This window comes from Ambystoma mexicanum, chromosome 6q (genome assembly GCF_040938575.1).
Source record: "Ambystoma mexicanum isolate Mex_15411 chromosome 6q, UKY_AmexF1_1, whole genome shotgun sequence".
Taxonomy (NCBI): domain Eukaryota; kingdom Metazoa; phylum Chordata; class Amphibia; order Caudata; family Ambystomatidae; genus Ambystoma; species Ambystoma mexicanum.
Genome location: NC_090937.1, coordinates 466,030,259 through 466,049,046, shown reverse-complemented (window position 1 = coordinate 466,049,046; position 18,788 = coordinate 466,030,259). Strand labels below are relative to the sequence as shown.

The following is an 18,788-nucleotide window of genomic DNA, read 5'->3' as shown; positions in this document are numbered from 1 at the left end:
GCACCTTTCTGAAGCAACTTCGTGAAGCGCGCGCTCGAGAAGCGCAGCGTTCACGTTGATGTAGGGAGTGCTGGGAAAAATGGGTGGAGTTTCCTCCACACGAACTCCACACGAACTCCTAAACAAACACAAAAACAGGGAGAAAAAAGCAGCTAATTAGCCACAGCTGCTGTCTGCCAAGTCCATTCACCAAATGGCAATTGATGCAAAGTTGCCGTACCAAAGTCCAGGAAGCAACAGTCCTCGTAGTGTTTCCCAGCGTAACAGCACCTTTCTGAAGCAACTTCGTGAAGCGCGCGCTCGAGAAGCGCAGCGTTCACGTTGATGTAGGGAGTGCTGGGAAAAATGGGTGGAGTTTCCTCCACACGAACTCCACACGAACTCCAAAGTCCAGGAAGCAACAGTCCTCGTAGTGTTTCCCAGCGTAACAGCACCTTTCTGAAGCAACTTCGTGAAGCGCTATCCCCTTTCAAGCTTGCAGATTCCCTGCGACTCGAGATGTATGTGTGCACTGCTCCCTACAAGTGCTGTAACTCACTGCACCGCATGTTTGGCATTGCCTGGTTAGCGGTTCCTGGAAATAGCAGCTGTTGTGCGCCGATACGGCGGCCATGATGCAAAGGGGAAGCGCCAGACACTTTTAGGAATGTACTGAGCGACAGGTGCATGCTAATCTCTCACAAGATGCCGCCTTGCCTCTGGGAGTCATCACGCACCCTGCTCTTTTACCCGCGTGAAGCCCAGAACGACTGGCAAGTAATCAATCAGCAGGTGCACAATTTGCCGCCACAAAAGAAGGCCACTGATTTGTAAGAAACCTTTCAACCTTTGTTTTCCTTCATTTCCAGTCCACCTGGGCAGCTTTTTTTGTTTTGCAAGGCTGCCGGCTGCCGCTGCTGGCCTCTGGGTGGGAGCATGCTTCCAGCTGTCATAGCAGGAGTCAGGAGACGGTTGCTGGCTCGTAATCATTGTGTCAGTATTTCCATGTCCCTGGGGCAGCAGTTGCCGCACCCTTATGTCCATTTGTGCTCCTCTGTAAATGTCTAGGCGCAGCCAGTAAAGTGCAACTCTTTTTTACCAGAAAGCATTGTGCATTTCTTGCCGCAATATATAAGGCATCAGTTGTCCACCCCAGCTCAGTGAGCATTTCTCTGGTGTCCACTAAAACCTTGTATCAACTTGAGAGAGAACTATGTATTCCAAGGGGTGGTGTCAGCAGCAGAAACTGATGACTCCCAGCACTGAAGTGGACACTTGTAGCCCATAGCAACTTGGAAAAGTTTTTAAAGTTTACAAAAATGCAACATTTATTTATAGAAATAGAAGTTAATAGCAATCTACTTAAAACTGTGCACCAGGAACGTATGCTACTTTACGAAAAGCAATTGTGAAACTCTTCACACTACCATCTGTGGTAAATCGTTTTGATTTATGGATCCTCTGCTGCGTGACACCGGTCCACACCTGAATCGCAGTGACATCAACAGCCAAAATCCAAGAAGCAACAACACACTTACCCTCCTCCTCCTCCTCTTCAACCGTCCCTCTCATCCCTCAACTAACTCCTCACTACTAAAATATTGCAACCTTTCACATATCACACCCCATCAGATGAACAACAAGGTGTACTTAACAGACTTAGACCCTATCCATCTTCTATCAGCAACCATTCTGTCAATTCTGTACTCACCAATCCCGGGGTTGTCAATACGGCGAAAGTGCTCCACTCTGCACCAACCACAAAAAACATTGATTTTTTTTATATCGACACACAGCTAAGGGGTACTTCTGCATCCATCAACACCACATGTTTCCTCATCTGCATTCCCACTATCCAACTAACACACCCTGTCCCCGTTTCGGACAGTCATGCACAGAGAGGCCAACATTATATTGGCAGAAGGGTGCTATAGCAGTCCACTTTACATTACATTACATATCGCTGTGTAGCCGGTCATATCAGTGCTGTCCCGAGGGCAAAGACATGCCCAGTATGGTCAGACATTACTCTTCTATGCATTGCACACCCACAGTGGCTATTTCTAACCGGTGCAGATGGATGAGTGGCTTTTCCACGCATGAAAAAGGGCATCCCGTTTAATGCACATTTGTACCCTTCCCACTCCCGACCCTCCCGGGCATTTGCACTTTTGTCAAAATGTATTGGTGAGGCACCTGTCGAAGTTTTTTAAAGCATGGCCTAAAGCTTAATCTATGCTCCATATTCCGACATTCGCTCAATCTCCAATTTATTTCAGCACTTTTTAACATTTTGTTTTGATTGTTCCACTTTATCATTGAGGTGAGAGGTATGTATTAGGCATATCATCTGTGCAATTGGTGTTTGGGGCAACTTGCATCGTTGCAGTAGAATACATCTTGTTAATAATGTTTAGATATAAAATAATAATTTGCCATTCTTTGTTCTCTTAAATGCGCGTCTGAGAGTACTAGAATACGTTCACCCCCTTTGTCAATGATTACAGCACAGCCTACAATGTAGTGAAAACTAAGTTAAGATACACACATATTCCTAATCAGCTTCTCAATTTGTGTTGCTCTCGCTTTATTTGTAACTTCTAGGAAACATCCATGGTGAACCTCTCTGAAGTGTGAGTCTATTTTTTCTTATTGGTACCTTTAATGTGTTGTTTTACAGGTTTGGTGAGAAAGGTGATGCTATAAGAATTGAAAGATTGGTCTATACGGGGAAAGAAGGCAGAAGCTCTCAGGGATGCCCCATTGCTAAATGGGTACGTATAAATGCCACCTCCTCCTGTTAGTTGGTAAAACACTGCAGCAGCAGGGTTATGCATGTCTGGTTAGTTACAATAATGTAACTGGGCAGTCGGCTTCCTCCTTCTACTTACTTGTCAAGTAGGCTGAGTCAGTGCCCCATATCCCCCCTCTTCGACCCTTCTGTTGGAATATCGGCTTTCTCGTGCTGTCACTTATTCTATTTCACTCTAGTATGGTGACCAGAGGGTCCCACGTCAACGGTATACCACTGTTCCAGTTCTAGGATTTCCTTTAACTGTTGTTTGAGTACACATTTCTTCAATGCAAGTTAAGCCAGTCTACAACCCTGAGGATGCATTTGTTTGTTAAATAAGAGCCAGGAATGGTGTTCCCGCGACAGAGTGGTTAGGGAGACCAGGTGGCCCGAACAGCAGAACACAGTGCTGAGGTCACAACTACAGAGTTTTGAGTTAAGCTCTTGTTTCTACTCTAAAGAGTATGAGTATGTCTGCCTTTGCCAGTTTTCCTTCCACTGTGGGATATTGGAAACCTACCTGCAAAGATCTCACATTGCCCCGTGTCTGGAAGGACAAGTTCATCCAGTCCTGCCTTTTATTCTGGATCTAGTTTTTTTCCCGTTATAAGCACAGATGCTTTAAAAAAAACAATTCATACAAACAGTACTGGATTTGCTCCTCACACCTGACATGCGACTATTTGAGATTTCTGCAGTCCTCTCTTAATTCTGCTAGATATGTTGTTCATGCTTTAAATGGTAAAAGTCAAAAGTCTGAACGTTTTGTTTTACAACACGGAAACATCGTATTGGTCATCAAAACAACAAATTGATACCTGTGTACCCCCATTTCAAAGGACAAGATTGCCTCACAGATATGTACGAAATTTGAAATTCAAATGCAGCACATTTTAAAACTTCAAAAACTTTGGTGTAAGCAATTTGTTGATGGAGAATGTTCTTCGGGAAAAGTTTGCGCCCCTTGCATAACCAGGTTTTCGGCCTATATTATGGTTGGATGGCAATATATGATAACTACAACATACATATAGTTTACGCCTGGAAAAATGCACACATGGCCTGCTTTCCCATGTTAACTGCTTAATTTGTGCTCCACAGGTAATCCGCAGGAGTAGCAAGACTGAAAAGGTGCTCTGCTTAGTTAGAGAGCGTGCTGGCCATTCCTGTGAGAACGCAGTGGTGGTGATCGCTATCTTGGTGTGGGAAGGCATCTCTCGGACCCTTGCAGATACGTTGTACAATGAGCTCACAGAAACCCTGCCGAAGTACGGAGCAATAACAGCTCGCCGGTGTGCACTAAATGAAGAGTAAGTGCTGCGCAGTGGCCATGCATTCGGCATGTCATAAAGACTGCTCTCTACCAGCTGAATAGCATCTATATCTATTACACCAGATCTTCTATTTATTTTGCTTCCTTTACTCCTCGTCATCGTGTTTTGGGTAATTGGATAAAGGATCGCCTTTATATTCAAAAGGTTTCTGATCACATTTGTAATGAACAGTCTGATTGAAAGCATTTTCTTTCATTAAAAGGAAATTTGGAATCACATTTCCTTTCAATCTAAAAACAGTTGGGATAGGGAAAGCGTAACGTTGTGAGTAGCCTGGCATGTTTCAACATTTAAGCAATGCGTTGAGTGGGCACATTATTTTGTCAGTGGCAGATTTCATACGATGAAGCCAGGCTATACATATAAATGAGCACATTGTGGATGGCGGCAGGATATTGCACGAGTTCTGCAGTTTGATGTCTTGCGTGGTCGAGGGAGAGCAAGAGGTTTGATGAGAGAGCCCTTACTTCTTCAATGAGACCGCTGACACACTCCATTTCAAACGTACCAGATTACGTCCTTGCCATTTGCGCATTTCCGCCAGAGGTAGGACACAAAACGGTTCTCTCGTAAATATATGTAATGATTTTTGGAAAGAGTCTCATCCAAGTCACTTGTCAGAGATGCCCCATAAGAGCGCCAGATGTAGTTAAGCTGCAATTGTGACATTGTGTACAGTTTAAATGAAGGAAACACAATGGGCCTCATTACGACTGAGGCGGAACAGGTTAACGGGCTCCGCTAAAGTTAAACCCGTTCCGCCTCATTACAAGCTCCCCTTGCGGGACCCGGTAAGTAACACCTGATCAAACCAGGCGTCCTTACCGGGTCCCGCGAGGGTAAGAGGGAGCAAACAACGGGCCGCTCGTAATCGGCCCGTTGTTTGTACCTCTCCCATTCCCATTGAGTCCTATGGGGGCTCAGATGGGACTGGGGAAGGTCCGGGTTCCTGGAGGGAGGAATTACCGGGCCCTCCGAACTCGGAATGGCCCGGTAATTCCCCATTCTGGGAACCCGGACCCGATTTCGGCGGCAGAAGTCGTAATGAGGCCCAATGTCTTTCATTATTCAACACTTCTTGTAATTTATAAGATGGGCGTAAAATAATAATCATTTAAATAACAAACTGCTGAAGTATATTGTAACGTTTTCTGACATGTGAATTATGTGGGAACGTGAATAGAAGACTGCCACGAGGGTCCAGGGGAAAATTCATCTCTAACTTCCGTTTATCCCATCTCTTTCTTTTCAGACGCACGTGTGCATGTCAAGGGCTCGACAGTGAGACGTGTGGTGCCTCTTTTTCCTTTGGCTGCTCATGGAGCATGTACTACAATGGATGCAAATTTGCCAGAAGTAGAATTCCAAGGAAGTTTAAGCTGATGGGCGACGACCCAAAGGAGGTTGGTGTTCTTTTTAAAATCTCAACATTCTGACTGAAGGAGAACACCTCATTCGCCGGTCTTTCAAAACTGTCATAACCGTGTAAGCTATCGAGCAAACATTTGGTGTATAGAATTGCCTTCGATCATACACTTTAGGAGAATCTCTGTGGTTGCAGTCCATACTATGTGGTAGTAGCCCGTAACCGAAGTTAATACCCCTGAGTACAGCGTGGATAGTGTGAGCTATTTAGCTTCCCCAGTCAAACAAAAAACCATGTTGAAGGTGGAAGTATTTGGAAATGGCAAAGGGAAGAGAGTCCCGCTTCCATTTCTATGGAAGCCCAGAGTATTCAGTCTGGTGGTGGCTCGGGAATGGCATCAGCAAAGTAAGTTAAAATGGATAGTGCACATATGAGGAGTAAGGCAGCTGGGTGTCAGGAATGGAGAGTGGGGAATTGAAGAGAGTCTAGTTGCAGTTGGATTTGCTCAAGGAAAGCTAGATACGAGGAATACATAAAAACGCATATAGTAATCTGTAGAGCTGTGACCCTCAGGCAGGTGATAGAAAAAGCTGCAGTGTTTTCAAGATAGAAAGAGAGTCAGGCTTCATCTGCAGCCTTCAGAATGTCAGTCATTTTGCAGTCAGGGGCCTGTTGGAGATTTTTAAAGCCACATTAGTGGCTGTCAAGAGGTTGCAAGGTCTTCACATAAATCTGGAACAGGGCTGGAGCTAGAATATTGACCAATAACAGTTCCTAGATTGATTTGGTTTGGGGGACATTTTAGTAGTGTGGTAATGGCGGCATAGCTGTGTACCAATGGGTATCGATGTCGGGATAAGGACACGTTGGCTACTGTCTTAATTCGAGGGGATTGGGTCCTCTGACGTATTCCATATCTATGACAGTAATCACCACAGCTGTGCTGCTTCAGAACATTTTCGGCATCTGCGTCCTGCGTCGATGTCCTCAAGGGCCCCCGTCGAGCCGACATCACTGGATGTTATAAATAGGACGCACGACGCCCGTAGCCTCAGTTCTGTTTTTTCCGCGAACGTGTTCGCTTCGGAGATCTCGGCGCGCCTCGGTTCTACTGAATCCTGTTCTTTCGGTTCTTCGAACCTGTTCGTTTGTGTATATGTCGTCTTCGGCTTCTTCAACCCCGTGGTTAGGTTTTAAGAAGTGTCGGGTTTGCGGGTGCAAGATGTCGTTGACGGACACGCACAACGCTTGCCTCTGGTGCCTCGGGAAGGACCACGATACGGATGACTGTGTCGACTGCCAGTCGCTTACATCGAAGGCCTTGCGGGAGCGTAAGAAGAAGCTGTCGGTGGGTAAGGTGGCCAAGCCCCGGAAGTCGCGATCCACTGGACTTTTGACGGACGATTCAAGGGGCGACTCTCTGCATTGTCGTCGTGAGTCCGGGGGGTCTCGGTCCAGCAGCTGGTCTCGCCATTCCTCTGCCTCTTCGAGGCACTCGCGGAAGCGCTGTCACAGGTCGCCTTCCCCGTCCTCATCCGAGGACTCCGCCCCTCAGCGGGTTGCTTGTCCCAACAAGCATTCCACTCCTGCAGAATGGGATTCGTTCCGGCAGGAGATGATGGCGATTTTTCAGTCACAGGGCTCCGTTCCATCTGTGCCGTCGAAAGACGCTGGCTGCGAGCGTGCTAGAGACGCCGCTCGTACGCCTTTGGGCTCGAGCGGTCGTCGCGACCACCGGGCGCCTTCGAGGTCCCGGTCGGACAAAGCTGGTCACTCTAGGCATGCCCGTTCCAGGTCCCGGTCCTCGACGCCCTCGAGACCGTCGGAGCCTGTGAAGTCTTCGAGGAAGACTTCGACGCCTACGGCGCCAAGGTCATCGAGGGACTCTCTCGAGGCTCCCCCTCCGAGGAAGTCATCGACGCCATCGTCGCCCAGGCTGTCGAAGGACACGCTCGGGGCTCCGCCCTCGAGGACTGTGTTGGCGCCACGCTCGACGCCGATTACGTCGACGCCCTCAACGTCTTGCGAGGCTGCCCTGTCGGAGGTACCCCGTGGCACGGTGGAACCCCCCAGAAAGGCTCTGGCCAAGGCAAAAAATGTCTTTGTCCCTTTTTCTGTGCCCTCATTCCAACCTCTGGATTATATTTCTGAGGTGGATGAAGGGTCTGAGGAAGGTATGGCTCCTGAGGAGGTACCTGACAAGATTTTGTCGGGGCATAGCCAGATTGAAGACCTGCGGCAGTCATTGCATGACGCAAGTGGTCTGGACACCTCTCTGGAGGTGGAGTTCTGTAGACCTGAGCCTGGCACCCATGCCGAGTCCTCGTACCGGCGCCTTATGTCGAGGGTAACAGAATACTTGGGGTGGTCTGCGCCACCAGTGGATTTTCTGCAGGATGACCTGACGGATATCCTCGACCAAGGTCCACCAACTGACCCGGTACTGCTATTCCATATGGCCTTGCAAAGAAGGGTGGCGGCGGCTTGGACTGCCCCGGAGAGTCTCCCGGCAGTGAGCAAGTCTTTGCCGCGAAAATACCATCCAGCCAGTAGCGACCCCTGCTACTTGACCACACACCCCACTCCGGAGAGTTTGGTGGTGCAGCCGGCTACGGCCCCAGCACAGCAGGCGTTGTACTCTACCATCCCTCCTGATAGGGACGACAAGCGTTTTGATGGCTGGGTGAAGAAAGTGTTTTCTTCAGGGGGTATGGCTTTGCAGGCAGCCAACTCCGTGTGTGCCTTGTCACGTTTCACGCACACTCCGTGGAACTGTATTTCGTTAGCGGCTGATCATATTCCCAAAGGGGAGGAACAGGATGGTTTTGCTATGGTGCAGGATGGCAAGGATGCCATGTGTGAGTCCGTTCAGTCGGGTCTGGACATGGCAGACTGTGTCAGCCGGTCCATGGGGGCAAGCACCGTAATACGCAGGTTTGCGTGGTTGCGGAAGTCGGGGTTTGCTCCTGATGTGCAAGCCCGGCTCCTCAACATGCCCTTTGATGGTGAACATCTTTTTGGCAACAAGGCTGACGAGAGCCTTGAGAGGTTGCAGATCTCCAAAGCTGCAGCGAAGTCATTGAGCGCTGCAGTTTGCCAACCTCCGCCTTTTCGTCCTAGGGGACAGCAATGGAGGGGAGGTTCCTTTCGATATTACTCATCCTTTAGTAAATCGAGAGGTGCTGCAAGTCAAAGGGGCCACCGTAGGAGTGCCAGAGGTGGAAAACAAGGTACTCGAGGTGCCAAGGCCTCTGAGGCAGTTGCCTCTTTGCCCTCAGGCACTGCCGCAGCCACTTCAGCTCAGTCATGAGGCCATGTCCCATGGTTCGCCAGTTGGAGGAAGGCTGGTGCAGCATCTTGTAGAATGGCATACCATTACTTCAGATGTGTGGGTTCTGGAGATCATAGCCCATGGCTACTGTCTTGCTTTCCGGCAGAGGCCTCACGACAATCCACCAGGGAATCTCTCTTTGAAGAGTCCGGATCCGCTCCTTGCGCAGGAAATTGAGTCCCTGCTGTAGAAAGGCACCATAGAACTGGTATTCCCCTTATTTTTTGATTTCAAAGAAAGACTGGGGATTGAGACCCATCATGGACTTGCGCAGTTTGAACAAACTCCTCAGGAAGGACAAGTTCAAGATGGCTACTCTCTCTCAAGTCCTCCAGGCCCTTCAACTTCAGGACTGGTTGGTGTCTCTCGACCTCAAGGACGCTTACTTTCATGTGCCGATCCATCCCAAGTACAAGAAGTACCTGAGGTTTGCGGTTGGCGACTTGCACTTTCAGTTTTGGGTCCTGCCGTTCGGACTGACCTCCGCCCTGAGGGTTTTCACCAAGCTCATGGTGGTGGTGGCAGTGTATCTCAGGAAAGGGGGGGGATTCACATCTACCCCTACCTGGACGGTTGGTTGATCAGGGCATGCTCTCCCGAGCAAGTTCTGGATCATCTGTCCGTCACCTGCCACTCCCTTCACAAGCAGGGCTTCTCCCTCAACTTAAAGAAGTCCCACTTGACTCCAACTCATCGGCTCCAGTACATCGGAGCAGTGCTCGACACATCCCTCGGGCAGTGTTTTCCTCCCCAGATGAGGGTTTTTCACATTCAGCAGATGGTACACAAGTTTCAATGTGCCCAGAGTCTCCCGGCGTTCGAGTTCTTGAGGTTGCTTGGCCTCATGGCATCCTGCATTCTTCTGGTGCCAGAGGCCCGGTTGCGGATGAGATTGCTGCAATGGGCTCTCAAGATGCAGTGGTCACAGTCCTCCGGTAGGATGTCGGACCCTGTTCAGGTGCCGCCCTCGGTCGCTCAGGACCTTCTGTGGTGGGCCGACGAAGGCACTCTGACAAGGGGGGCTCCATTTTGGCTACCCTGGCCAGAGGTGACGATCGTGATGGACGCATCCCTCACGGGTTGGGGAGCTCATGCCAATGAGTTGACAGTCAGCGGTCGTTGGTCTATGTCGGAGTCCAGACTCCATATCAATCTGTTGAAGCTGAGGGCGTCAGGCTTGCCCGGAAGGCTTTTCTGCCGACTGTACGAGGAAAGAATGTCCCGATTCTGACGGACAACACAGTGGCCATGCACTACCTCAACAAAAATGGGGGGCAGGGTCACTTCCTCTGTGCAGGAAGGCGATGCAGCTCTCGTTCTGGGCCATCCAGCAGGGAATTTCGATCTCGGCAGGTCATCTGGCCGGAGACGAAAACTAGATGGCGGACGCTCTGAGCAGGCAGAGCATGATCTCTCACGAGTGGGAGCTGGCTCAGGAGATTCTCCTGGAGATCTTTGCCCTTTGGGGGACCCCTCAAGTGGATCTCTTCACCTCCAGTGTCAACCGGAAGTGTGAAAGGTTCTGCTCGCAGGAATTTCCTCCAAGAGGAGCCTTAGGAGACGCGTTTGTGGTGGAGTGGTCCTTCCCACTGCTGTATGCGTTTCCTCCAGTCCCCGTCATCCCGCAAGTGCTGCGGAGGTTACGGAGGTTCGTTCCTGAATGATCCCCATTGCTCCGGCATGGGGCCGGAGGACGTGGTACCCGGACCTTCTCAACCTGTCCATCTGCCCTCCACGTCGTCTTCCCTACCGAGACGATCTGCTCTCACGGGAGGGCGGGGGTCAGGTTCTCCATCCAGAGGTCAGATCCCTCAACCTTTACGCTTGGCTTCTGAAAGGTTGAGGTATAAGGATTGGGACCTCCCTGAAGACGTGATGGAGGTGTTGCTTTCGGCCAGATGACCGGCAACAAAGTCCCTGTACCGTTGCCGTTGGAGAAAGTTCTGCGACTGGTGCAGGGTTAAGAATGTGGATCCTTTTTCACGTGACATTCCTGTGGTTCTGTCTTTTTTGCTTTCTTTAGCCCACAAGGGCCTGCAAGTGGGTACCATTAAAGGTTACCTGGCGGCGCTGTCCATATTTAAGCGCTCGTCTGAGGAGTGTTCTTATTTCAAAATTCCTTTAATTTCTCAGTTTTTGAAAGGGCTCACTAATGTGTTCCCACCGTCACCTTTCCAGGTGCCCGGTTTGGATTTGAACCTTGTTCTAAAGTTCCTAACGGGTGCTCCATTTGAGCCTTTACATTCTTGTCCTTTGAGACTGTTAACCCTTAAAACTGTATTTTTAGTTGTGGTCACTTCTGCTCGCAGATTGAGTGAGTTACAGGCACTTTCAGTTAAGCCACCCTTCACTCTGTTTCATAAGGACAGGGTTGTCCTTAGATCCGTCCTTCCTTTCTTCCGAAAGTGGTGTCGGAATTTCATTTAAGGCAGAAGGTCATTCTTCCGGCATTTTGTCCTCCTCCGCATCCTGGTAAGGAACAGGAGAGGCTCCATAGGTTGGATCCTAGGAGAGCTTTAAGTTTCTACATTTCACGCATGTCCCGGGTCAGAGTGGATGATCAGCTCTTTATAGGTTACGCTGGAAGGCTTTTGGGGCAAGCTGTTACTAAGCAGACTTTGTCTAGATGGATTATCTTGGCAATTTCTGAATGTTACCGCCTGGCAGGTAAGGACCCTCCGGTAGGCTTACGGGCCAATTCTACTAGGGGTATGGCTGCCTCTACTGCCCTGCAGAGGAGTGTTCCTATTCGTAACATCTGTGAAGCAGCCACATGGGCTTCGGTCCATACTTTTGTACGACACTATTCCCTAGATTCTATCCATGGGCAGGATCTGGCCTTTGGCAAGGCGGTCCTTTACTCTGCAATTTGATTGGGCATTCTAAATTTCTATATTCTAAATTCTTTTTCCCTCCTCCATACGTTGGTACTGCTTTGGGAGTCTGTCATAGATATGGAATACATCAGAGGACCCAATCCCCTCGAAGAACAAGTTACTCTCTTACCTTGTAACGTTCTTTCGATGGGATGGTCCGACGACGTATTCCATATCGCTCCCTCCCTACCTGCCCTGCTACAGAATTTCTTATGCGATTGCAGCTTTCGTCTCCGCAAGGCTTTCTGTGGTCATACTGGCAGTGGTTTGGTGCCATACGTTCTGGGAAAAAACTGCAACTGAGGCTACGGGCATCGTGCGTCCTATTTCTAACATCCGGTGACGTCGGCTCGACGGAGGCCCTCGAGGACAGCGTATCGAAGTCATCGACGCAGGACGCAGATGCCGAAAATTTCCCGAAGCAGCACAGCTGTGGTGATTACTGTCATAAATATGGAATACGTCATCGGACCATCCCATCGAAAGAACGTTACCAGGTAAGAGAGTAACTTGTTCTTCTGCCGAGAGTGCAGAAGAATACTCTATATGGGCTGAATCTGGAATAGTTGGCACAGGAAAGGGATTTGTATATGTTCTGATATTCTACATGCGTCTTATTTGATTCAAGCTTCTCAATTATCACTTTCGCCCTTAGCCCATCGACAGAGACATGTAGGCAAGGGAACACACTCTCAATTGAAAATAATCTAAAAAGCAAGCTACCCCTTCAAATGGCCTAGCATTTAGTGGAGCAGATCCAGCCAAAGAGGGGGGTGGCCTGAATGGTACTTCCCAGGAAGGAGCAATAGTGCACGAATCCCTTTCTGAAGTCTCTCAATTGGTTTTTGGTGGGTCACATAATCTAAAGCAAAATAACCGATGCCCAAAACCCTTTTCAGCAAATAGGCCCCAGCAACACACTACCCCGCAAAACACTGCAGGACTAGCATCCATTGACAAGTTGCCAAACTAAGTTTAAACTTAAGGAACATGAAGGCAGGACCGTCAGGGAGGCATGCTTCATTAGAACTATTGATACCTTTCTGAAAGCACACACTAATCACCTGCATTTCCGGAAAGATCTGAAAACCTCTTCAGGCAAGCCCTCCGCACCCAGCAAACTAAACTTGGTTCGGCCCACCCACCACCCTACCATTGTGCAAACATCCACTCGCTGCAGGTGGGTGTTACATATTCATGTTGGGCACTTTCTGTAAGTTTGTCTGTACTCCATTTTATCACAACACTCGCTGAAGTGGCTAAAAGTGAGTGTGGTTAGCGTTCTACAAATAGTCGAAACTGTTAGAAAACCACATATAAGTGCAGTGAGATACGAAGAAAAATAAGGGTGGAAAAGAAAGTATAACGTTGGTGAGCAAGTGTTTGATGAGAGTACTCAAAGTTTAATCGTGTGGATAAAAACAAGTGGTATTTTGATTAGCTCCTATTTCTAACATGCCACCTAATTACAGGCTGGGTGCCAAGGGTTATATATGGGCTATTTTCACTGTGCCATAGCATGGGGGCTATTTACCACATACAGTGCTTCCTGGGATGAATATACTGTGCTATTGCAACTTGCAAATGCATGCTCTTTTAGAATTAGGGGGCATTTAACACATCACCCGTGTTCACTGTTGCCACCATACTTCTATCGAGGCTGGAAGCGGTTCACATTTTTGTATCCTGGCCCTAGAGGTGCCTCCATCGGATCATGTGTTGTGCGTGCCCCACTGTCCCTTCCATGTAGTCTTCCAACCAGTGTTATTATACTTTTGGCTTGATAACTTATATAGCACGTTTAACTTAAATTACGCATTAATTCATATTGTACCATACAATTATGAAACATGCAATGATGTTTTTTGTACAACTGAAAAAACGTAGTACAATGTCCCTTCTAGAAGGAGCAGCATTAAAATGGGCACAGAACAAGGGCCAGGTGATCTTGCTGTCTGTCGAATTAATTCCCTCCCCTTGTGTATGTGCAATACGAGTACATCTAGCTAAACACACATCTTAAATGAACTACACTGTTTATGAACATATTACACACACCTACACTAAAGTTGAGCAGATGGTCTACTTCCTGCAGCAAAGTAATAGGGAAAGAAGTAGGCCTGACCTCCATGACCTGAACTAGTATACAATTTCAAAGAACATTAATGCCATTCGCTACAAGTGACATGAATGGGTTATATACTTGCAAGATGTGCTCATTTGAATGTAACACGTGACTCAATCGTTTAACAGTTGAGTTTAGGCATGTGACGGAGTGTACATACATTCATTAAAAGCAGGGGTGGGCATCATCTCCTAATTCATTTGCACGGTCCCATTCTAGAGAAACAGTAGGACGTCCTGTCAAATTGTACTTGAATATGGTGAGATGTCATGGGTCTGCAGGAAGCGGGGCTAGCCATTGTGAAAAGAAGCACGTGCTCTCATGGGCGTGATCAACACAAGAGGACACTCTGAAAGGGACAGTTTATTTGTGTACTGAAAAGGGTGAACTATGATGGCCAACTTCAAAGAAAACACGTGGCATTGTGTTATCGACTGCCTGCAAGGGAAATAGTAGCTTTGGTGTGCCACTTGAACACTTGAAATAGGTAGGAAATGACTGTTGCATTTTTGATTTTTTTTTTTATTGTATATGGTTTATTCAAACCTTTACAAAACATCAGAGGCAAGTAAAAAAGGAATCAAACATTTAAAAAATGCACAAAGATTGAAAACCGATTACAAATCATTTGCACCATTAATACAATCAAAAAAGAAAAAGAGAATACAATACATACAAAGACAAAGATAATGAGTACAGTGATCCCAATAACCATGCTTTACGCTCAATCCATTCCAACATAGTAAAAACTTCAAATACGGAGAGAAGTTAACAAATTCTACCTGACAAGGAATTCACTTTCCTAATGAACTCATAGAAAACAAAAAAGAGAAAAAAATATACTCTATATGATAAGTTTAAACTTTTAATAAATCCGGATAGAGCCAAGCCCTCATGAATGGTTTGGACACTCAGACATCGTTTCCATGCCAGATCTTCATCATATATAATGGAGTTAAAGTTGAGAGGCTCCAGGTATTTAACCCTAAGTGGATGTAATATCACACACTCCATAACCAGATGTTTTAAGGACTCCTCATTAGCCAGACAAAACCTGCATCTAGCTTGATCCGCCGATATCTGCCCTCTTCTGACTAAAATATCTCTAGTATGCAGGATATTCGTTCTGGCCCCAATGACAATACCTCAGAATCGTCTATCCGGAAATTGTAGAATGACCTTGGAAGGTGAGTCACAGGCTCTATGTTCATGATTCAAATGGAGTAAAGAGGGATAAGAGTGAAATTTATCAACAGTCAAAGTCGAATAATGCACGTTTTACAGACATAGGGTTAGAAATCAAGATCTCTATTGACTTCCCAATTTCCTCAAGTATGGCCTCCAGTCGATTCCTTAAGGAAATCAGTGTGGACGAGAGATCCAGGTTTCTACCCATCAGATGGTACAATGTATTTGGCAGTCCAGTTTTAATGACCGTTGCGTTTGTCTCTCTTCACACAGGAGGAGAGGCTAGAGGCCCATCTTCAGAACCTGTCCACGCTGATTGCTCCAACCTACAAGAAGCTGGCACCGGATGCTTACAATAACCAGGTAGGTTCAAGTCCATTTTTGGGGTTGGTTTCCCTTGCTGTATTCATGGGACGTCGCATTTGCTTAACTTCTTTGCTTACAGAGAGACCAACGATCTTTGCAGTCTCGCTTTGTGGCGCTGTTCTGACTCGGAGAATTGTCAATGAAACACTCACATCATCATTTGTTATGTAAATACTAGTAAATGGAGTATGCCCATGAATTTGGAGTTGCTCTGAATAATACTTTGCTTTTTAAATGTTTGTTTGCAGATTTGGAAACTAATCTACAAAGAAAGGGAAACAATTTAGGCGACACCCAACTTAGCTTTCTCACTATCTCCATATCAGATACACTCCAAGATTGTCCTACGCATCTGTTATGGCCAGCATTGCAACAGCCATGACTTTTAGTTCATTTTCTCACGCCAAAGTGCTAAACCTAGCAATTAAAGGTTTTGTTTGCTCATACTTGTGACAATAGGACCTTTTTTTAATAGTAAACAGCTTTCTGGCGTCTATGTCTGCATGAGTGAAGCCTGCAAAATCGCCATTTACCCCAAGGGCAGACCTTAGCCTTTGCTTGAAACGCAAACCAGTGATTTAGCCAGCATAATCCAACACAACACATGCTTTGTTGCAGTCTGTACCGCACCCCACACATCAGACTGGTACTTGCAAGCTGTGACAGTGCGCAGATAGCAAAAGTATCAACGACCATGGTGCGATCTTGGATTTCACCCACACCGCCACTATGGTCAGGTGCCTGCTGCCAAAGAGTATGTCGTCCACTCCGCTCCAAGCTCACCAACAGCATTTCCTTGGGCTTTAGGTCCCTCATTGCCTTCTTAGAAAGATGCTCCACTGGGTGCGGAGATGGATTTTAAACAGTGTTGCAGTAATTCATTACTCCTCCTGGGGGGATTCTTGTGCATCTGCCTGATTCCATCATGTGATCAGAAGGACAAGCACAGGGAATTAACTCATTTGGGGGTCATGCTCCGCCAAATTAGACGAAGCTGTCTGCCGATATGAGGGTGCAACATTAGCCCATTGTAGAAAGGGATTCTGACATCTCCAGTGTCAGATGCTGGATGCTCACATTCTTTAACTGGATCCCAGCTTTTCTTTTTTTAATTCAATTGTGCTCTGCATGATGTCTCCATGCACCTTCGGCAACCTGTTCCATATTAATTCCTAAATGGAGGGTATGGGTGTTCGTTAACACCTCCAAATGGCCTTTTGAGTGATTGGATAGGCCCTGAGATTATATGTGCTTCCGGAGTCAGATTTGCACTGCGCGAGAAATGGCATTGGTATTACGTTGACTTTTTACTTTATCTGTGCCATGCCTGCATGCTTAAGTTGAATGATTTTTGAAACTTTAACCGTAAGAGGACACGTTTAAAAGAATCGGCTGTTCGGCTGTGGGGGAGTGTTTCTGCTATTGATGAGACATATCTGTCCTTTTTCAGATTGAGTATGAACACAGAGCACCAGACTGCCGCTTGGGGTTGAAGGAAGGTCGCCCATTCTCCGGGGTCACTGCCTGCCTAGACTTCTGTGCACATTCTCATAGAGACTTGCACAACATGCAAAATGGAAGTACACTGGTAAGTGTTCCCTGCGCCTGCTGCAGGTATTACCCACACAATGTGTGTCTCCTTGATTTTCTGTCCTTAGGAATTAGTGGTAAACACTGGCGTAACGGGGGCCCCTGCAGCCTACGTGGTGCGGGGGGCCCCGCTAGCACATGTCATGGAGGGGGCCCCACTTTGCTAAAAAAAAGAAATGAAATAAAAAAATTACAATTTTCTTTTTTTTTACATTTTCTTTTTGAATTCACTCTGCATTCATGTAACAGAAATAATTTCTTTATGAAGGCAGAGTGAATTCAAAAAGAAACTTTATTTTTGAAGTCCGAGGGGTCCCCTCACCCCATGACATGGTAGACCCCAGGCTGGAGGCCTCCATGTCATGGGGTGAGGGAGCCCTATGACTACAAAAATAAATAGTTTATTTTTGAAGTCAATGTGCCTTCATAAAGAAATTATTTCAATTATGATTCAGTCCTTAACGGGAATAATTTCTTTATGAAGTCAGAGTGACTTCAAAAAGAAACAATGGGCTTCATTATAAGTATGGCGGTCCGGAAACAACAGTGCCGGTAAGCTTACAGGCACCGTTGTTTCCGGACCACTACAAGTCTGCCTGCCGGAGCCGTTGTGCCCGACAGGTCGGACCCTGCCGGGCACAGCAGCCAAGGTAGGCAGACCGTCACAGAAGCACCTGCACCATTAACAATGGTGCCAGTGCTTCCGTGTTCCCCATTCCAATAGAGTCCTATGGAATTTTATGGGAATGGGGAACTACAATTTACCGGCGCCTGACTTTCCGGGACGCCGGGGCACTGGGAATTCAGGCGTCGATAAATCATTCCGAGTCAGGCGGCAACCCGGGAGGGTTAATTCCGGACTCAGAATGAGGCCCAATTTATTTTTTAAGTAATAGGGCTCCCCTCAACCTCATGTCGTGTGCATGTGTGAGTGTATTGTAGAAGGGTGTACACTTAAATGTGTAGGTGGCTGCCTGTGTGAGTGTATGGGGAAAGGGTGTACACAAATCTATGGGTGGCTGGGTGTGCATGTGTGCGTGTACGGTGAAGGGTGCACACTTTAATGTATGGGTGGGTGCGTGGGTGTGTGTGCTTCTATGGTGAAAGGGTGCACACTCAAATGTACGGGTGGCTGGGTGGGCATGTGTGTATATGGTAAATGGTGTGTGTGCTTGTGTTCAGGGGCACAACAAAACCTGCCTTTCCAGGGGGCTAATCCTTCAGATGTTGGGAGAGGCGCTAACTTCATGGGCTGTGGGGGAGGGGCACACTGATTTGTGTCGGGGCATCTAACTTCTTTATGCATTTTACTGAGACTATTCTAGTGCAGCTTCAAAGTTACAAGCAGTTAACTCTCTCCTTTAAGTCTGAAAGGACCCACTTATGGACTGCTGTGAGATGAGCGGTCTCCTGTTCCCTCTCTACCAAGGGAGGGAAGATAAAGGGAGGACAAAGCAAACAATCTTACTATGCCTTGTTTAATTCAGATCGTGTACGTGCAAGAACGAGAAATGCAAGGGGAGACGGAGGGGGAAGCTGTGCAAGGAAGAGGGGAGAGAAAAACAGGGCAGTAATGCTCTGAGTAAGTGCAGCCAGGGCAGTGCGGCTCTGGGTAGTGCACGGAGAACAAGGTACTGTAGGGTTACAGTTACAGCCCCTAAGTGCATGGTAGGCCGGGAGGCAGTACAATGGTGACTGATCAAGAAAGAGCCTGGACTCAGTGAGACCCTGAAGGTAGCCAAGCAACCAGTCATTACAGCAGACAGGTAGGTCAGCAGGGGAGGGAGGGAGGGAGGGAGAGAGAGAAAGCAGAGGAGAAGAGGAAGGTTTTGAGCTGGT

The 18,788-nt window shown here is 47.5% G+C and overlaps 1 protein-coding gene across 1 annotated transcript in view; it reads left to right on the top strand.

The window, feature by feature from the left end:
* TET2 (tet methylcytosine dioxygenase 2) overlaps window positions 1-18,788 on the top strand; it is a 263,931-nt gene that overhangs the window by 209,089 nt on the left and 36,054 nt on the right. Inside the window, exons 4-8 of the mRNA XM_069630956.1 lie at window positions 2,660-2,753; window positions 3,875-4,083; window positions 5,360-5,510; window positions 15,267-15,356; window positions 16,810-16,947. Coding sequence (XP_069487057.1) covers window positions 2,660-2,753; window positions 3,875-4,083; window positions 5,360-5,510; window positions 15,267-15,356; window positions 16,810-16,947 — 682 coding nt within the window. The remainder of the gene's footprint in view (window positions 1-2,659; window positions 2,754-3,874; window positions 4,084-5,359; window positions 5,511-15,266; window positions 15,357-16,809; window positions 16,948-18,788) is intronic.